General features: G+C 37.2%; 1 protein-coding gene across 1 annotated transcript in view; it reads right to left on the bottom strand.

Annotated features, from left to right (window-relative positions):
* Positions 1 to 5,907: 5,907 nt before the first annotated feature.
* Positions 5,908 to 16,376, bottom strand: part of LOC122993237 (junctophilin-1-like) — a 56,581-nt gene continuing 46,112 nt past the window's right edge. The window contains exons 6-7 of the mRNA XM_044367220.1: positions 16,214 to 16,310; positions 5,908 to 14,653 (exon numbers count right to left, since the gene is read on the bottom strand). Of these exons, the coding sequence (XP_044223155.1) occupies positions 16,230 to 16,310 (81 nt within the window). The 3' untranslated portion in view covers positions 5,908 to 14,653; positions 16,214 to 16,229. The remainder of the gene's footprint in view (positions 14,654 to 16,213; positions 16,311 to 16,376) is intronic.

Genomic DNA, 16,376 nt, shown 5'->3' with positions numbered 1-16,376 from the left:
AGGATTGGAATAGATTTATATTTTAAATTTGAAAAAACATTGTTTCTACAGCAGCAACAGTAATGTTTCCATCAGCAAAGTCACTATATAAATCCAATAATATCTCACTGGAAAGAAATCAAAAATGTTAGTAAAATAAATAATATTCCTGACATTAAAATACTGAGTGAAGTTTAGAAAGAATGAAGAACACAGACATCAGTCACAATCAGTCCTTCCTCCTGTCCTCTGTCCTCCCTCTGCTGCTGGTTGAGGGGAGGGGCTGGTTTGAACCAGTAGTTAAGTCTAGCCAATAGCTACGATTACAAGAATTTGCCAAATTTTAATATATATTACAAACACTGACAAATAGAGCAGATGAGAGCACAGAGAAGCTGTCGAGACCATAAATGACGGAAAAAATACAGCAGAGACTCAACATAGTTACACCGTGTCTACACAGAAAGCAGAGCACATTCAGCAGAGCAGCATCAGCGAAGGCTCCATGTGTCTAGTAAAAAGGGTGGACAAAATATTAGACATATTAACACCTCTCAGTAAGACGCAATTCAACAGCAGCACAAACTACAGCCTCCAAAATGATCATACAGTTGAAGCACCTCACCAGATGTTGAATATAGTTAAGTTTGTCCTGGATCTATACGTTAACGATATCTGTTAAAATATTTAATAAACATCTCGTTTTTAATGTGAAAATGTGCAAATGTGAAACCACTGAACCAGGTGAAGTCTCAACTACTGAGGTCTAATGTTTTGTTTATTATTTTTTTCCTTTTCTTTTTTCTTCCTTTATCAAGAGAATGGGGAAATAGAGCTGCACTCAATTCAGACATACATTTTTGAAATATTTTAATATGACATATATATAATATATATATATATATATATATAAAGACTGTGGATTGCACTGAAAAACATGAAAGGAGTGTCCTCTGGGTGACATCACTGGGAGAAAAACCAGACTTGTTATAGTTGGTAACATGAAAGAATGCTGCAGAGTGAGGTGGTTTTTGGGGTCGTATGTTTCCTTTGCTGGCCTGAGTCCTGTCAGACTGGGAGATCTGTACTCTGGTTGGTGAAAACCAATGCAAATGTTAACGTGTGTGGTATCCCCCAGCAGAGAAGTGATGACCTGTGAAATAGGAGAGGGTGTGTGCATCAGGAGATAGTTGAGGTTTGACACTGTCTCTCTTTCGCATGCCAGCGGCAGCCTGAAACTGATGCCGTTTGACCTTGGTGATTCTTACACTAAAATACCTCCCAAACTGTAGAACGTGGACTAAGTTCACCCTAATCCTTTCTTGACAGCACAGACACACCCATAGAATCCACGACGGGGAGCTCAGACTAGAGGGTTTCATTTTGAGCGATGAATGTCTGATCTCTCCCTCAAAAGTCTAGTCCACAGTCCAATATGCAAAGAAGCCATTGATCGGGTTTGTTTTCAGCAGATCTGGCAATCGTAGCATCAATGTTAAAATGACCCCACACAAACAAAAAAGCCCATCTGTAACGGGGGTGTTTTCTAGTGGTCAGAGAACAAGCATTTTATAGTATATCACCTGCTTAAAAGACACAGGCCTGAAGCTTAACCGACTGAAGCGGTAACTCTCATTACTTAAGTACTGTACCATCTTTGACATAAACATTCAACACTGAGACATTCATTCTTTTTTTTTCTTGTAAGGAAATGTGTTTCTTTTAGGAAAACTGCATGGGTCACAATACTCTGGGTGCCATGGGACATTTTGAACACAGATTTTTTTTGCAAGCACATTATATTTTGTGTAGAAATGATTGTCACACCAAAAAAAAAAAAAAAAAAAAAAAACAAGCAAAAAAGTAATTTAACATGCAAACAAATCTATATTCTGATCAATAAATGTATTTGCATGTTTGCTATCATCCACACAGGTTCAGTCTCTCTGTCTCTGTCACTCAGTGTTACTAATTTATCCTCTTAAATGCTTTGCTGTGTGTCTGCCTGCACACTTCCTGCACACACCTGACAGTGTTTCAGCTCTTTCTCCTGGCAGTGACATTAGGACTGTCTTTCTGTGGCAGTCATTTTAAATGTTGATATAACTTAATACACAGCACAGCTCTTGTCATTAACTTAGATTTATGTTGATTTTGTCAGATGACATCTCAATTATATAATAATGATTTTTATAAACAGCATGGTTCAGCAGGGAATGGCTGCTGGTTAACATATAGTGTTTATGAGATGTGATTAAATCACTATTTCATAGTGAATCACTCCATTACATGGCAACAGAAACAACTGAGAACTACACCAAGCAATTAGCTGAATTAAACAGTGTAAGTAATCTCAGTGTGACACTCTGTAGAGTTAAAGAAGCTGTCCTGTCACAGTCGACTGTGCGGTATCAAAGTTTAGAAGACAACTTCCTGTGGTCTAACTTTCTCTGTTATCATTCACTTTAAATGTATAGCTGATGATACAGCAGAGCTGTTGTCATTAACCTGCATTTATTGTGATTTTGTCAGACGACACTTCAACCATAAAATAGTGATTTGGTCAGTGGGGCTGTCTCACCCATACCACATGTTTGTTGTGATGCAGTTTTGTTGCTTGTCAACTGAAAATAGGACACAGAAGAAAATATTTAGCAGTTTTTTGTATTGTTTATTGTTCAGGTGTTTTTCTGTGGGCAGAGGTCTCTACAAAAACAAGAAAACATGGAAATGTTATACTGTGAACGCCGCATTTTAAAAACTAGATGGCTCAGTGTCGATGGAAGCCAAGATAGAAGCAGCACATGTAGGCACAATGGTCAGTAACTCCTCCCTTATCCACTCTGACAAAAAAAAGATTCCTTACATGAATTAAGAAGGCAAAATCACCTTGCGAGGTCATTTCAGAGGAGCAAAAGAAAAGCATCCTGACTGGTCACATCCCTCACTGGCATGGCAGGTACAAGGAGTGGAAAACTTTCATCTCACCTGCCTTTGCATGTTAAATATAACATATAAATATAAAAACACACTAACATAAAAACACACTGCACAATAAATACAAACAATAAATCTGCAAATTTGCACCACACTGTATGTGTTTCCTGTTCATACCACTGTATTACTATCTTTGCACTTCTGCCTCCCATGCCATTCTCACTATGATGGGATGATGGGGCCTTCTATTGTGACAAGTCTCAACCTTTAGCACCTGTTTTGAAAAAAAAACACTAGTGTGTACTGTCCATCATGGCTATTTGATGTAAATATGGTCAGTGGGTTAAGTATTTCAGTAGAATATGGAAGCTTGATATCAGACAGAGAGGTTTACTGGGTTGGGGTAGTGAAGGGACCAGTACTAGATTACTTGTTGCAGTAATGTGATTACCTCTTGGATTATTAACAGCAATGTAACTACAGTAACTAATCCCAGTATGAAATTTAAGAACATTCATAGAAATGCTCTTATTAAACACTTTTAAGTTCTGATATTGATTGTTATTGGGAAATGGTGCTCAGGAATGTAAGCAGCTTTTGAACTCTCTCTCAAGCTGTCAATTTTCATTGTTCAAACAGCTATTTCTTTCACTTTTTGTATGAACAAATGAGTTCAACCCCATGAATTTCTTTGAAAAAAAAAGTGCATGTTATCTCCATTTGAACAATTATCAACGGTGCCCAAACATTTATCAAAAAAAGTGAGAACCCATGAGTATTTAGTAATTAAAGGTTTACCAACAGTTTTTTAACACCAACCTAAGGGATTTTTTCACAGCCTTGAACCCCAGACATAACATTGTGATCTATAAAGCAACTCTTTACAAGGATGCCTTATGGCAATACTATGTAACTTTTGCCGAGCAGCAGCGACAGCAGCTTCTGCTGCTACAAGTGGTTATTACAGGCTGGCACATTTAATTCTGTTGACATCTGAGTGGCGAGGGTTCTGCACTATTCTGAAAGGAAAGGAAACATATTTTCAACATCTGAACCAGAAGCTGTGTGCTACGTAGCATTAGTTGGTAACAGCTAGCCTCACATTGACTGAGTGACTAACAGCAGATAAGGGTCTCACCTTGGCAGAGTTGACTAGTTGACTAGGAGTTACATATTCACACACCGCCGAAAATACAGTCTGATGGCTGCTAGAATGTATCTTAGCTCTGTTGATAATAATGTAAGTTACATATTGGCGAGCTAACAAGTGGTTGTAATTCACAGAGAGGCTGATAAAAACATGTAATAAATAATAAATGAATACACAATACAACAGTTAGGATGCGTCTGGCAATAAATACGAACACTATTCACATAGTCACAGTCACTTATTTAGTAGAGGCATAGGTAACACTAACTCTAACATGATCGTACTTTATAGCAGTCACACAGGATATTGAATTGTAGCAACAATCAGTGATAACAGAAAAATGTAGGTAATATCCCCACCAAAGTGTCATTTCAACACAGTAACCAATGCAGAGCAGAAACCAATGTTGGAGGTTACATTACTGGTGGAGTAAAGCAGGTGGCATCTCACAGCCAACTGTTGCTTCGCTTCTTTCTACTTCATTATTGTTGGACCATGAAGAGTTAATCTTGTCTCTCTCGGTTTGTTCGGGTACGTTCCAATACCCATACTACAATACTATTTAATATGCCAGAAAAAGATTTAATATGTCCCAGTACATAGTATGCCAAAAGTACCAGGATGCCCTACTACATCCAGTCGCATTTTGCAAGCCTGTATGTTTTTCTGGCTATTCTGACCCACAATTCTTTGCACAGCGGAAGATATGTCACATCATCAGATGACAGTGCAATGACGGAAGCCATTGCAACGACAGAAGCTGCAATCACAGATGTCAGTGCATTCAAGCACCAACCATTTTATCAACAGTTTTCAAATTTTGTGCTACGGACTGCGATGGATGTATGAGCAAGAAAGCCAAAGTTCAAGGCCCGATGTTATGATGAAGTAGTATGTCCCAATTGTATGCATACTGCATGCAACAGTATGTACTTTGTAAGGGCAGCTGCAGTATGTACTAAAAGTAAAAAGTAGAAGTATATGACTAAGAACACAGCATTAGTTTCTTTTTTTTTGGCCTTCTTTCTTGTTCTTGTTATGTTTTATGGTGGCTGGTAAAAATGAAGTGATCACTACTGCCACCCACAGCTATGGAGGGTGTCTGCTTCTCAGGGGAAACCTTTGTTAACAGCTCGTTACTTGGGGACAAAGATGATGGTACTCCCAGCCAGCACATCTGGAAAAACGTAGGATTTAGAGGCCATCATCAAAGCATGAACGGGTGTGGTGCAATATTTTTTTTTATTGCTTACAAATCTAACATTTGTTTTAACTTTGTTTCACTTTAATTGGTAATCCTTTAGGTTTGGCAGTTAAAACTGTGGAAAAACTAACAACACTGGACAAACTTTCCGTAATCCTCCCAGCTCAAGACACCGAGACAATAACACTGATTCCTCATCAAAATAATGTCCTGTTAACTTTCTGTGCTGAAGCCACACCTCTCTAAAACCTTCAGTATTCAGTGTTGTGCTGCAGTCTCCAGGCAGGCCAGCAGCTGTTGGCCATCAGGACTATTTTGGTCCAAGGAGAGCTCAGCCAACTTTCACACTTTAGAGTCAGAGCATCTCTAATGGAAGAGAACGCTCCATGCTGCGAGCCAGATCAGCCTAAGCAACAGGGAATGCCCCTCTTTTCTCTTCTCAGTCACTGTCTAACTGCACCAAATGAGACTGTAATACTGTGATTATATGGGTTACATATGGAATCTTGTGCAATGAAGATATATTTAGATGGATGTTACTTTTTACATCTTAGCACAATGATAGTGATGATCCATGTTGCTTATGAATTGAGTCATGCAACTGAAAGGCAGACAAGGAATACACAAACACACAAGATAAAATGTAAACTCTTTTAATTTATCTCCATAAAAACAACTGCCAAAAACAAAGAAAAAAAACAAAACAAAACAATGTAGTAAGTGTAAAATAATTGATAACAATATGTGCACTGTATCACCAGCAACAGTCAAGACACACTGCAAGTATCGGTATCAAATCTTTGAAATGATAATTGCACCTAATAACAAGCCAAATCTTCATTATACAGTCATGTACATTTTTAGAAAAAAGGCTCTCAAAAATATACAGTGATACAGAAATCCTATATGGAGAAAAAAAACTAAAAGATTGTCATTAATATTTCAATTATCAGTGATAACTGATCGTTGTGTTAGGGCAAGAACACTGATGGCACATAAGGTACAATTAGTAGAAACTATACTGTATAAATATAGTTTAACAAGAAAAATTTTGATCATTTCATACACATAAATTAAAGGCTCCACCTTGACTTCTCACAAAAATGATTGTCAACACCTGTTTCACAGACAAGCTTAGTTCCACCTCTGAGACTAAATGGTCTCATGAAATGAATGACAAAGGTTCAATTTGAAATTTGCTGTGAATTATTATTCAGCCCGCAAAACATTCCTGATACATCCATGGCTCTCTTTCCTTCTCTTCTCTGTTCTCTTCAAAATCAACATGTTGCCAAAAATATCCTTTCTTTCTCTTACTCTTTCCTACTCAAATGACCTCTTCCTGTAACAATTTTGTTTTCTCTCTAAGATCAGACCTGAGTGAAGTAGGATGCTAGTGTTTTCTCTATAACACCCACACTTCAGCAAAGGAACTGAAAGTTCATCACAAAATGACCTATGTCTTATTTATGAGAAACACATGTTTGCTCCCACTATAGGCCTTCCTCAGGGCAAGTTGCATATGATCAACTATACTGATGAAGGTCTAAGGTGGGACCAAAACATTTCTCCTTAAAAAGCAAGCTGAAAATAAGATGGTATTTAAAAAGCACAAGGGCCTGTGTTAGTGTGTGTGTGTTGCTAAAATGATGAAATATTGTATATTCATTTGAAGAACTATCAGACGCTTAAACATACTTTCAGGATAGGACAGGATTTTACATCTAAGGGACGTTATTGGGATGACAATCTTTTCATTTTCTGTAGCAAAACACTTGTGAGGTAGACAGTAGAATTTCTACCAACAATCTGCTCTTGCACATATTCAGGTGGCCAACGCATCTTATTGTTCAGTGATGTCATGTGTTGTTGCGATAGTATAATTGTGTTTTTGCTGGAGCCCTCTGCAATTTATTTGTAAGAAACCCAATTCACAATGATTGAAATGAATGAGATGCCAATCCGGGCCAATGCTTGGAAAATTTGCTTTGTAAAACACTGTAGTTTGCTGTCTTGTTATGACTGAACATTTTTTTGAATCGTTTACATAAAGCATTGCTTTTGGCCATGGTGCTATAGTGGGTCGGGAAACAGTCACACCAGTAAGTGGTGCAGCGAAATGAATTGGTGTGACTTTGTGAAATAAGTGGCCAGCAAGGAACATGCTAGCTCTAGCCAGTCACAATAGCTTTCTGGCAAAATAAGTTCACACAGTTTATTTAAAAGATGTATTTGTACCATCAGCTCTCATAACTCATAACTGTCTGCCATTCCTGCCTCTTTTATGGAGCACTTTGTACTCCAATAGAGCACTTAAGTAAAAGTGGACAGTGTAGACACTTCTAATAAGTTATGCTACCTTCCTCCATTTTGGAGTTCCCTAAAAGGTCAGCATTGTTAAGACAAATTACTACTGGCCAAAGGTGTATCAAAGTGCGATGGAACTGAACTCAGCTCAAAGATTTGCATTTGTTTTTGCTTTAAAATGAATTGATTCCATCTATTTAAATGCTGGTGTTACTATGCATTAAATGATACAGCAAGAACTGTGTGATTTTGTGAGGAACTTTCATTCATGTGCTACAGAGTGGGTCTGATGCAGTTTTAAGATCAGACTTTTTGCATGTGATCTATGTGCTTTAAACCCATAATGCTGACTTATTTCAGCGCCACCTACTCAATATCTGAAAACTCGAGCGATCTTCTGCCAATCACAATAGGGCAGCACCATTCATGTTTGCCATATGCATGGCCACAGTGCATTTAGAGCTGTCATTTCACCTCTCTCCTACTGTACATACATACAGTACATGTTCCCTAACAGCAAGACAACTGCAGACACCGGAGCATGGATTACAGTCAGCCATACAACACTACACCATCACCATCAATACCAACAAATTCAAGTAAAAAGGATTCCAACACAAAATCCACCCAAGATCCGCTCACAAACTGTCCCTCTATTCATCAAGTCTGCATCTTATCTCAAAACTCTGTCATTTCATGCACTGTAATCAATTTTAAGAGACATGAAAAGGAAAAGAAAAACTAGACAAAGCCTCCTGTTTCTCACTCCTTCACTCATTTTCTTAAACACTACAAACCACTTCCCACTGAAAGGCTTTTTCATTTCGTTTATTCTTTCAAAAGTAATTTTCTGGTGATAACTCAGCTTTTCCATCATATCAAAATGTCTTTTTTATTGTTTATCAGATGGTAAAGAGATAAGGTAAACTTTTACTGCGATTGTATACTGTAGATGGATGGGTCACTCTGTCTTAAGGAGTTAATATCCTGTTATAGCTTGGACACGCCCCCTTCACATATTCAAAAAAATGTCTTCAAATCCAGACACTTCTGTCAGTCATGTCAAAATGTATCTCTCACTCTCTATTCAGATTACAACTCCAAAAGATAATTTTGTCAAGTCCCTGTCAAGCCAATCTGTGTTTTTTTTTTTTTTTGCACAGAATTTCTCTGGAGAGCAGCAAAGAATTACTACAACCAACAATGTTGAGCGGGCCAGGGTCAACTGATAGAACCAAAAAGTGACTGTTAATAAAATTAACTTAACTCAGTTCGAGTTTTTATTTTGAGTTCTTTCATATTTTAAGACAGTGAATACCAGCTTACAGTATCCACTGCTGGTACTTTGTTTTGAACATCAAAACTCCAGCTCCATTATCTATTGGATATTGAAATATAACAAGTGTGCAAACTGCAGGTTTACAGTCAACTACTGCATGAACACAATGAGGGTAGAAATTTCTTCATTCCAGCTTGCCACTATGGTCACTATATCCAGTTTACGGCTGGCAATTTCCTTTTTTTTCTGCTGAATGTCCTGGTCATACACTACATATCAGTCATCTGTATTATTATCTAAGAAGAAATAAGAAGCAATTTCCATGGAAATAGTGGACAGAACTACATTGCCAGTAATGGAATGAAGAAAATGTCTGTTAGTGGTGTTTCTGATGAGTTCCAGTGGGATCCTATAAACAAACGGGAATGGAGCTTATCATTAAGTTATTCATCTAAAAATGCACTGTAAGCACTGTACTGCATCCTTGTTGGGACTAAAGTCACAAACAAATGAGATAAAACTAAAAAAGTTTCACACTGACTTTTCCTTTAACTTCTACAAACCATTCCAAACAGTTATTCACAACTGATGTGACTGAATACACACACTTTATACAATATTTTACTTTGACATCCAATCTAACAAAACAACTCACAAACCAGCTGATATCTGCATGCTAAACAAGGCACCACACTCATAACAAAAGAAAAATAAGATACACTAAATCCAGCAATCGGGGTGGAAACAATATTTAAGACAATGCATTTACTTCCCCTAAAGTAAACTTAATTATGAGTTCAAATATTCCCGTCTCAACCTTTCACCCAAATATATTCAACATGTCACTATGCATGTTAGTGGTGGTTGGTTTCTAAGGCCTTACTTCACTTTGAAACCACCATTCACACTAGAGCAGCTTTGAATAAAATATAAAAAAACAAAACAAAACAAAACAAACAAACAAAAAAAAGTATTGTTTAATCATATTTTAGGGCATACACTACCGAAAACAAACCTGTCTCGATCTGGAACAAAGGTTACTCAACAATTCCAACAAACAGGCAATGGTGTTCCATCTATGAGTATTAATTTAAAATGATGATGACAGAACATCGGAGTTGTGCAGTTATCTAAAAATAATGCACACTCTCCTGCCAGTCATAATCCAGGTCTTTCCTTCAGCCTGGCCAAATCTGAACAGAACAAACATTCTCCAACCCATGCAAAAATTGAATCTAGATCTAAATGTGAACGATAAAAACCCCCACCTAATTTATCTACAGCATTCATCTTCAGAATGAAAAATCCTTGACTGTGATACAGATATGATTCCAACAGAAAGAAAAGATTTTCCCATGAAACGCTTGCTTTTACGTGTACGTAATTTCCTTATAATTCAGTTAAAAGTTTTCCATGTAACTTGTTAGATTTTTATTTCTAGGATATTATTCAGAAATTAAAGACCCATAAAATGAAGCATCACATGTAATAATTTGGGCTTCTTGTTGTAACGTGCAGAATATTGAACAATAATGAATAACGAAATGAATCATGAGGTCATTGTTACCCAGAACAGGTATCGTCATATGAGCAGCTGGTAAAATGTCTCTTCTGACAAAATCCATTGCTAATAATACATCAAATAATACGTAAAATAACAAACAGACAGTTAGTGATGAATAGTTACAATCAGCTAATTTTAGAAGCACAATAAATGATTTTATTAGCAAAAGCTGCAAATGCAAATTTAAGGTTTTTATGTTAAAATATGAATAAAAAATATATATTCTGCATTATTGCGCTGCGTTTAGTGGTGGATTTGCTGTAAAAGTAAAATACCTCAGCAAACAATTTAAGTTCATTCTTCCAAGGACTTTTTTCATTAGACTTTGTCACTTTAATATTTGGAGGGTCTACATTTGTAGTAATTATGACTTGGTGATAGATAAAGAGAGGCAGTTTTTTTTAAATACTGGATGATAACTGCTTTGTGTGACAAGTCCTCTAATATATCGCATGAGAACAGAGGAGAAACCATCAGATCAACATCAATAAATAAAATCTTTGATGCAGTATTTGCTGCATTTACAGGTAGTTTTGTGATGCTTAAATAATCAGCAAAATACAAAAATATACAATCAATGGTACCACAAAACTTAAGTTTAGAACATTTCTTTCTCTCAGTTTTGAACTTTCCAGAATGGCCAGAAAGTTGTACGATCTGGTAGACCTGCAACTAAAATGATCAAGTGGACTGTAGCCCTCCAGAAAAGTAAACGCAAACATCAGCTCTCAGCAGAGGAGAGAAAAGACACTGGTTTTCTTGGACAGAAATTGTTAACATATTAGATAGCTGATCCTAATTGTGTTGTGTATTCCAAAATATAGTATATTATATATAAAATACAGAATATCAGCAAGTACTGTGCTGTACATGGATGACATGTTTTTGTATACTGGTACATTTCACAGACAACTGTGGAAGTGACTGTAACTGTACAGTGTATGACACATTCAACACTCCTCTTTAAGTCAGTACATTTCAGTATTCACTTTACTTATGCAGTAGTTTGTCACCATGGTATTTTGGGTAATGCTATCAGCTTTAGGGTGGAAACGGAGTCAGAGACCTCGTACTATACTGTTTATCTTGAGCACAGCCCCTTCACATATTAAACAAACTGGACAGCCCTGTTTTGTTGTCATTCATCAGAGATTTAATTGATTTGTTGATTTTGTGTTTTTATGTTTCTTGATAAGAGAGTAGTCTGTACCACGTATCAACCTGTCCTGATTCAGGCCAAAACAGACTAAAAATTTGAAGGTGACATTTTTGAATTTCGGGAGCTCACATCTGGTTGACCACAACTACAGATCAGATACTCACAGTGACACGAAACAGATGAGATTTGGTGGTAATTCACACATTCAACATTCAACTATGACTGTCATCCAGGTATAATGTTAGTTTTGTTCATTTTCAACTGTGCCTTTAACTAACTATGCAGTAATAAACGTGTAAAACTTTCAGACATACAGGAAAACTGTGGGAACAACAAAAGTCACAAAGACACCGACTTCACATCCACACAGTATTCCGATTTAGAATTGATATCTGGTTAAAAATAAATTCTCAGATTTTATTATAACAGCCTGTGTGCCATACATTTCCTCCCAGCTCACTGCTGATGTTCTGACATAGAGATGAAGTCATTAACGTCCTAATAACTGTCACACTGTCACTGGTACACCAAGATACTGTGTACTGACTCTTAAAGTTGAGAATGGAAGGAAAAAGGTCAAAAGAAAATAGAAGATATAGGGAGTGAAAACTGAAAACTATCAAAGTTCTCAAATTCAGAGAGCTAGCTGTGCTGCCATGCTAGCTGTAACATTCTGGTATTTAACTATGGCTCTTGGCTAGCTTAGGCGCTACAAAGGCATTAGCCTAAGTGACAGCTAGTTTCTTGCAGGCTATATATCAGCCAGTGGAATACTACTCTTAAACTGGACTTGCTGCTATAGCCTGTTGAACAGCAGTGCTACATGCTAATACGTACTCAGCTAATGCCACATACCAACCCTCAAATATGCTGTAGCTATTTGAAAAGACCTGATCCACATTCTTGAAGCTTCTGTTCTTATGATGGTGTTTTTTCTTTCATTGTTACTTGTGTTTTTTATTATCCAATTACTTAATTGTTGGAAAAATACATACAAGACTCAGTTATTAAAATAATCTAAAGTTGCTGCCCTAGCTTGAAATCTAACAGAGCTCAAATTTGAACTTCCCATCATGTTCAAACTGTGAGCTAGAAGGGACTTTTGGGGGCTCTACAGGGCAGCGACAGGGCACTTTACAAAATCAGGAGTGTATCTATAAGAAATTAAAGTGGGATAAGCCCCATGTGTCAATAAAAAGAAATCATTCCCATATACATGAAGAAAGAAAATATCATCAACTGAGTCAGGAAAACTGGAAGAACCAACAGTAAGAGCACCAATGATAATAATATTCTGGCAGGCTAATACTGGTGTATTCCTCCTGCTGTTTTCCACTAATATATACAACTATCATACTCCATACTCTAATATAAACAGGATACATGAACCAATGTTAAATTAAGCCCAATAGTAATGTGGACTGAGGGAAACATAAATAAAAGTATAGTAACATACAAGTTCTAAGTTTCAGTGAAGGCAGATACAAGCAGTGATCAAGTCAAGAAGAATCTTTCATTCATAAAATCAGGAATTTTGTTCCAAAATGATAACTTTGACATCTAGTCTTACAAAACAAGTTTCAAGTCGGAAATGCACTACGGAATACTGTTGATTTTTGCAAGGCTGCAATGAGGTTGTGGTTATGTTTTCCAAATGTTACTTTATCCTTTCATTTTGGAATAAAACCTGATTGTCTGATTGTCTAACATGCACCTGATGTGGTATAGAAAACTGCAGGCGCTGAGACCCACGGAAACAGATAAAAACAGATATGAACAGATCGATAGACAGACTGATAGAAATAGAGCCACTCTCCCAGGACCCGGCAGAGAGAGAATCAGCCGAGCGCTTCACATTCCTGCCCGGCCCCTTCTCACCCACCACCACGTCACTCTGTAAAATGGTAAGGCAGCTGTCAGCTTCCATCAGCTCAAAGTGCATCTCCGAACATATCCAGTCCACCACCCGCCCACACACACACACACACACACACACACACGCACACACACACACACAGCAGAAGCAGACACATAAGTGTAAAATATACCGATATGCACAACCTTGGTTTCCATCCAAGTACTTTTGTGTGGATTTTTATGTAAGAGAAAAGTTGAGTAGAAGCAGAAACATTTCCACAAACTTTCCACATTTTGACAAAAAAAAATCCTTCACCATTGCAAAAACTTTATCAACTTATTGTATGCAACAGATGAAAATTTATTGATTGACTAAATACTAACGGCCTGATATGACTGACCTGGTTCGATTAAAGTGCACTACAGTTAAAAATGGCTTTTAGAAATGTTTTCTGTAACATATCTGAGTGTTCTAAATAGTCTTTCCAAGGTGTAAGACACCTATTTAATGGTAGTTTAACTGGATGACAGAATGGCATATGACCCACATTAACTGAAACTGAAATTACTTTTCCAATACTAATCAACAGTGTAAAGATGCTCTCTGTTCTTCTGGTGGATCATTTAGGAAACAAATTCTCTTCAACTCAGCTTGACAAGGCACAAGTTTTTTTTATTGCAGCATTAAAAACTTCCAAACTTGCTGAACAGTTGGATGGAAATGGAGCTACAGACAGGCAAGCACACACATTTGAGGCATTTACAGGCAGCATAGATGCCAGGCCTCACACTCACTCACATTCACTCTGCTCTCCAGGCCTCCTGTTATTTCTAACCCTGATAGAGAATCCATAGTCGAGGCTCAGGGCACCAGCGACTGCTTGCTTCAGCTTTCACTGCACTCTGAGTGGAGTCACAAATCATCGCCAGTCCAATCAGGTTGGACTCGAGCACCAAAGACATTCAGTCCATCCAGAGAGGGTGGTGGTGGTGGTGGTGGAGGTTTCATCTTTCTCTCTCTCTGCTTTTTTCCCCCTCTCTCTCTTCCCCTTATGTTTTCTCTTCCACTTCTTCTCCTTTTCCTCCTTCTTCACTCATCTATTTTCAGTCCTCCGTTTTGCCCATGTCTGCCATTCTGACTGGCGCCATTTTTTTTTAAAAGGCCCCTTTGGCTGATGGAGAGTTAGCGGCTTGGGCGACTAGTTTGGAAGAGTCCACTGCAGGGTCAAAAAAGTTGCAGATTAAAGGAAGAGCTCATTTATTCTGTTGAATGGCATTCAAGGACTGTGTTTGCAATGACCAAATAACAAATATGCACATTTTAAAATATGAATATTTTAAAGTAACCTACCTTAATATATCAGAAACACACAATTCTTTACAAAACACAAAACCTGGATTCTAATCAATTAAACTAAATAAATTAATCCAATTTAGATGTCTCTAAACTGGATTTACTTGTTTGTTGATTAAAGTGAAATGAAACTGCCTCTAATATGCTGTATGATGTAAGATTATAGATTCCTTTTTAAATATTACAGTTCATTCAAATAGAAGAGAATGGGATGAATGTACAGAATATTAGCCTGGAGGAAACAGTATATACAGTATGCATAATTCATAAGATAGTAATACAAATTGTGTTAATGTAACGTGCCATGTGGGTTCAAAGATCACTGATGTGCAAATGAGAGATTATGGTGTGTTATGTTAATATAACGTGTAATAAACATGGGGAAGGGAAGGGAGGGTATTGAGGATGCAGATGTAAAGAAACTGTACTTATGGTGTGAGGTTTTGGTCTTCACGCAACAAGAGGGTATAATCTCTCCCTTGCTGGCTCTTAATTTGAAACATCTGTAGGAAGTGTTGAGTTTTATTGATGGTAACCTAACAGCTTAACTGTGACTGAAAAATGAAAAATTACTGGGAGTAATTACTGAATAAAATGTGTTTTTCCCCCCGTGAAATCTTCATAGAGTAACTTATAGACTACACAGTGCAGGGATAATTCCAAGAGCATTTGACATAGTTTGAGGGCGAGAGGGCTAGAGTCGTTGGTTTTATTTTTGCAGTGCACTGCTGTTTGGACTCTCTCGCTTCCTCTAGCTGTTGGATATCTGACAAAACATTTATGTTTGTCACATATAATTATATAGGTTTCTCCCCGGTCTTATTCACTATTGGAAAAGTTACAATATATATCCTCATTGTTTTTAAACAGATCAAAATGTAGTGCCTCCCCTCTTAAAAATTAAGACATTTTGAAACCTTGAATTACTAAAAAGTATTTTAAGATGTTGTAAGACTTTTTAAGGATCCATGGGGACCCTGGATATACCATTTGGAAAATGCCCACTAGTCTACCATTTTGGCCTAAAATTCCAATATATGACTCACACCATGTTCAACCCAGAAACATAGGTGGGTCACAAAGCCAGTTTAGCTGATGTGCATTTACCCCTTATGGATGGCCAATGCAGGTTTAACCTGCACCTCTGTGAAAAATAAATTCATGTCCACTGTGGGATTATTTACAAAGCTCCAGGCATTTTTAGTACAACACTGATAAATTGCCAGCAATTTACAGACACAATGTTTTTGACACAACATTAGTGTGAGTGGCAAACATTGTAAATAAAATAAACACACATGCAATTCATTTTCATGTGCTTTAAATTATCTACATAACCCTTGGAATTTAAAAACTGCGTACAGTTGAGTGTCAGTTTCTGCTTCATACAAAGAAAAACATTTGATGTTTTATAAATTCTTACCTGAGTTCAGATTTGGTCAGGTGAGGAAATGGACAAAAATTATTGCTAGACCAACGTTCAACAGCATCACAAGAGCCACCAAGATAGAGTTAGGACCCTGTGGAAACACAGAGAAGTTTATGTTGTATTATTTGTTTAGGATTAGGTTACATTAGGATATAGG

Source organism: Thunnus albacares, chromosome 12, assembly GCF_914725855.1.
Source record: "Thunnus albacares chromosome 12, fThuAlb1.1, whole genome shotgun sequence".
Taxonomy (NCBI): domain Eukaryota; kingdom Metazoa; phylum Chordata; class Actinopteri; order Scombriformes; family Scombridae; genus Thunnus; species Thunnus albacares.
The sequence above is the reverse complement of the archived record's forward strand: the minus strand, read 5'-3'. Positions and strand labels throughout refer to the sequence as shown.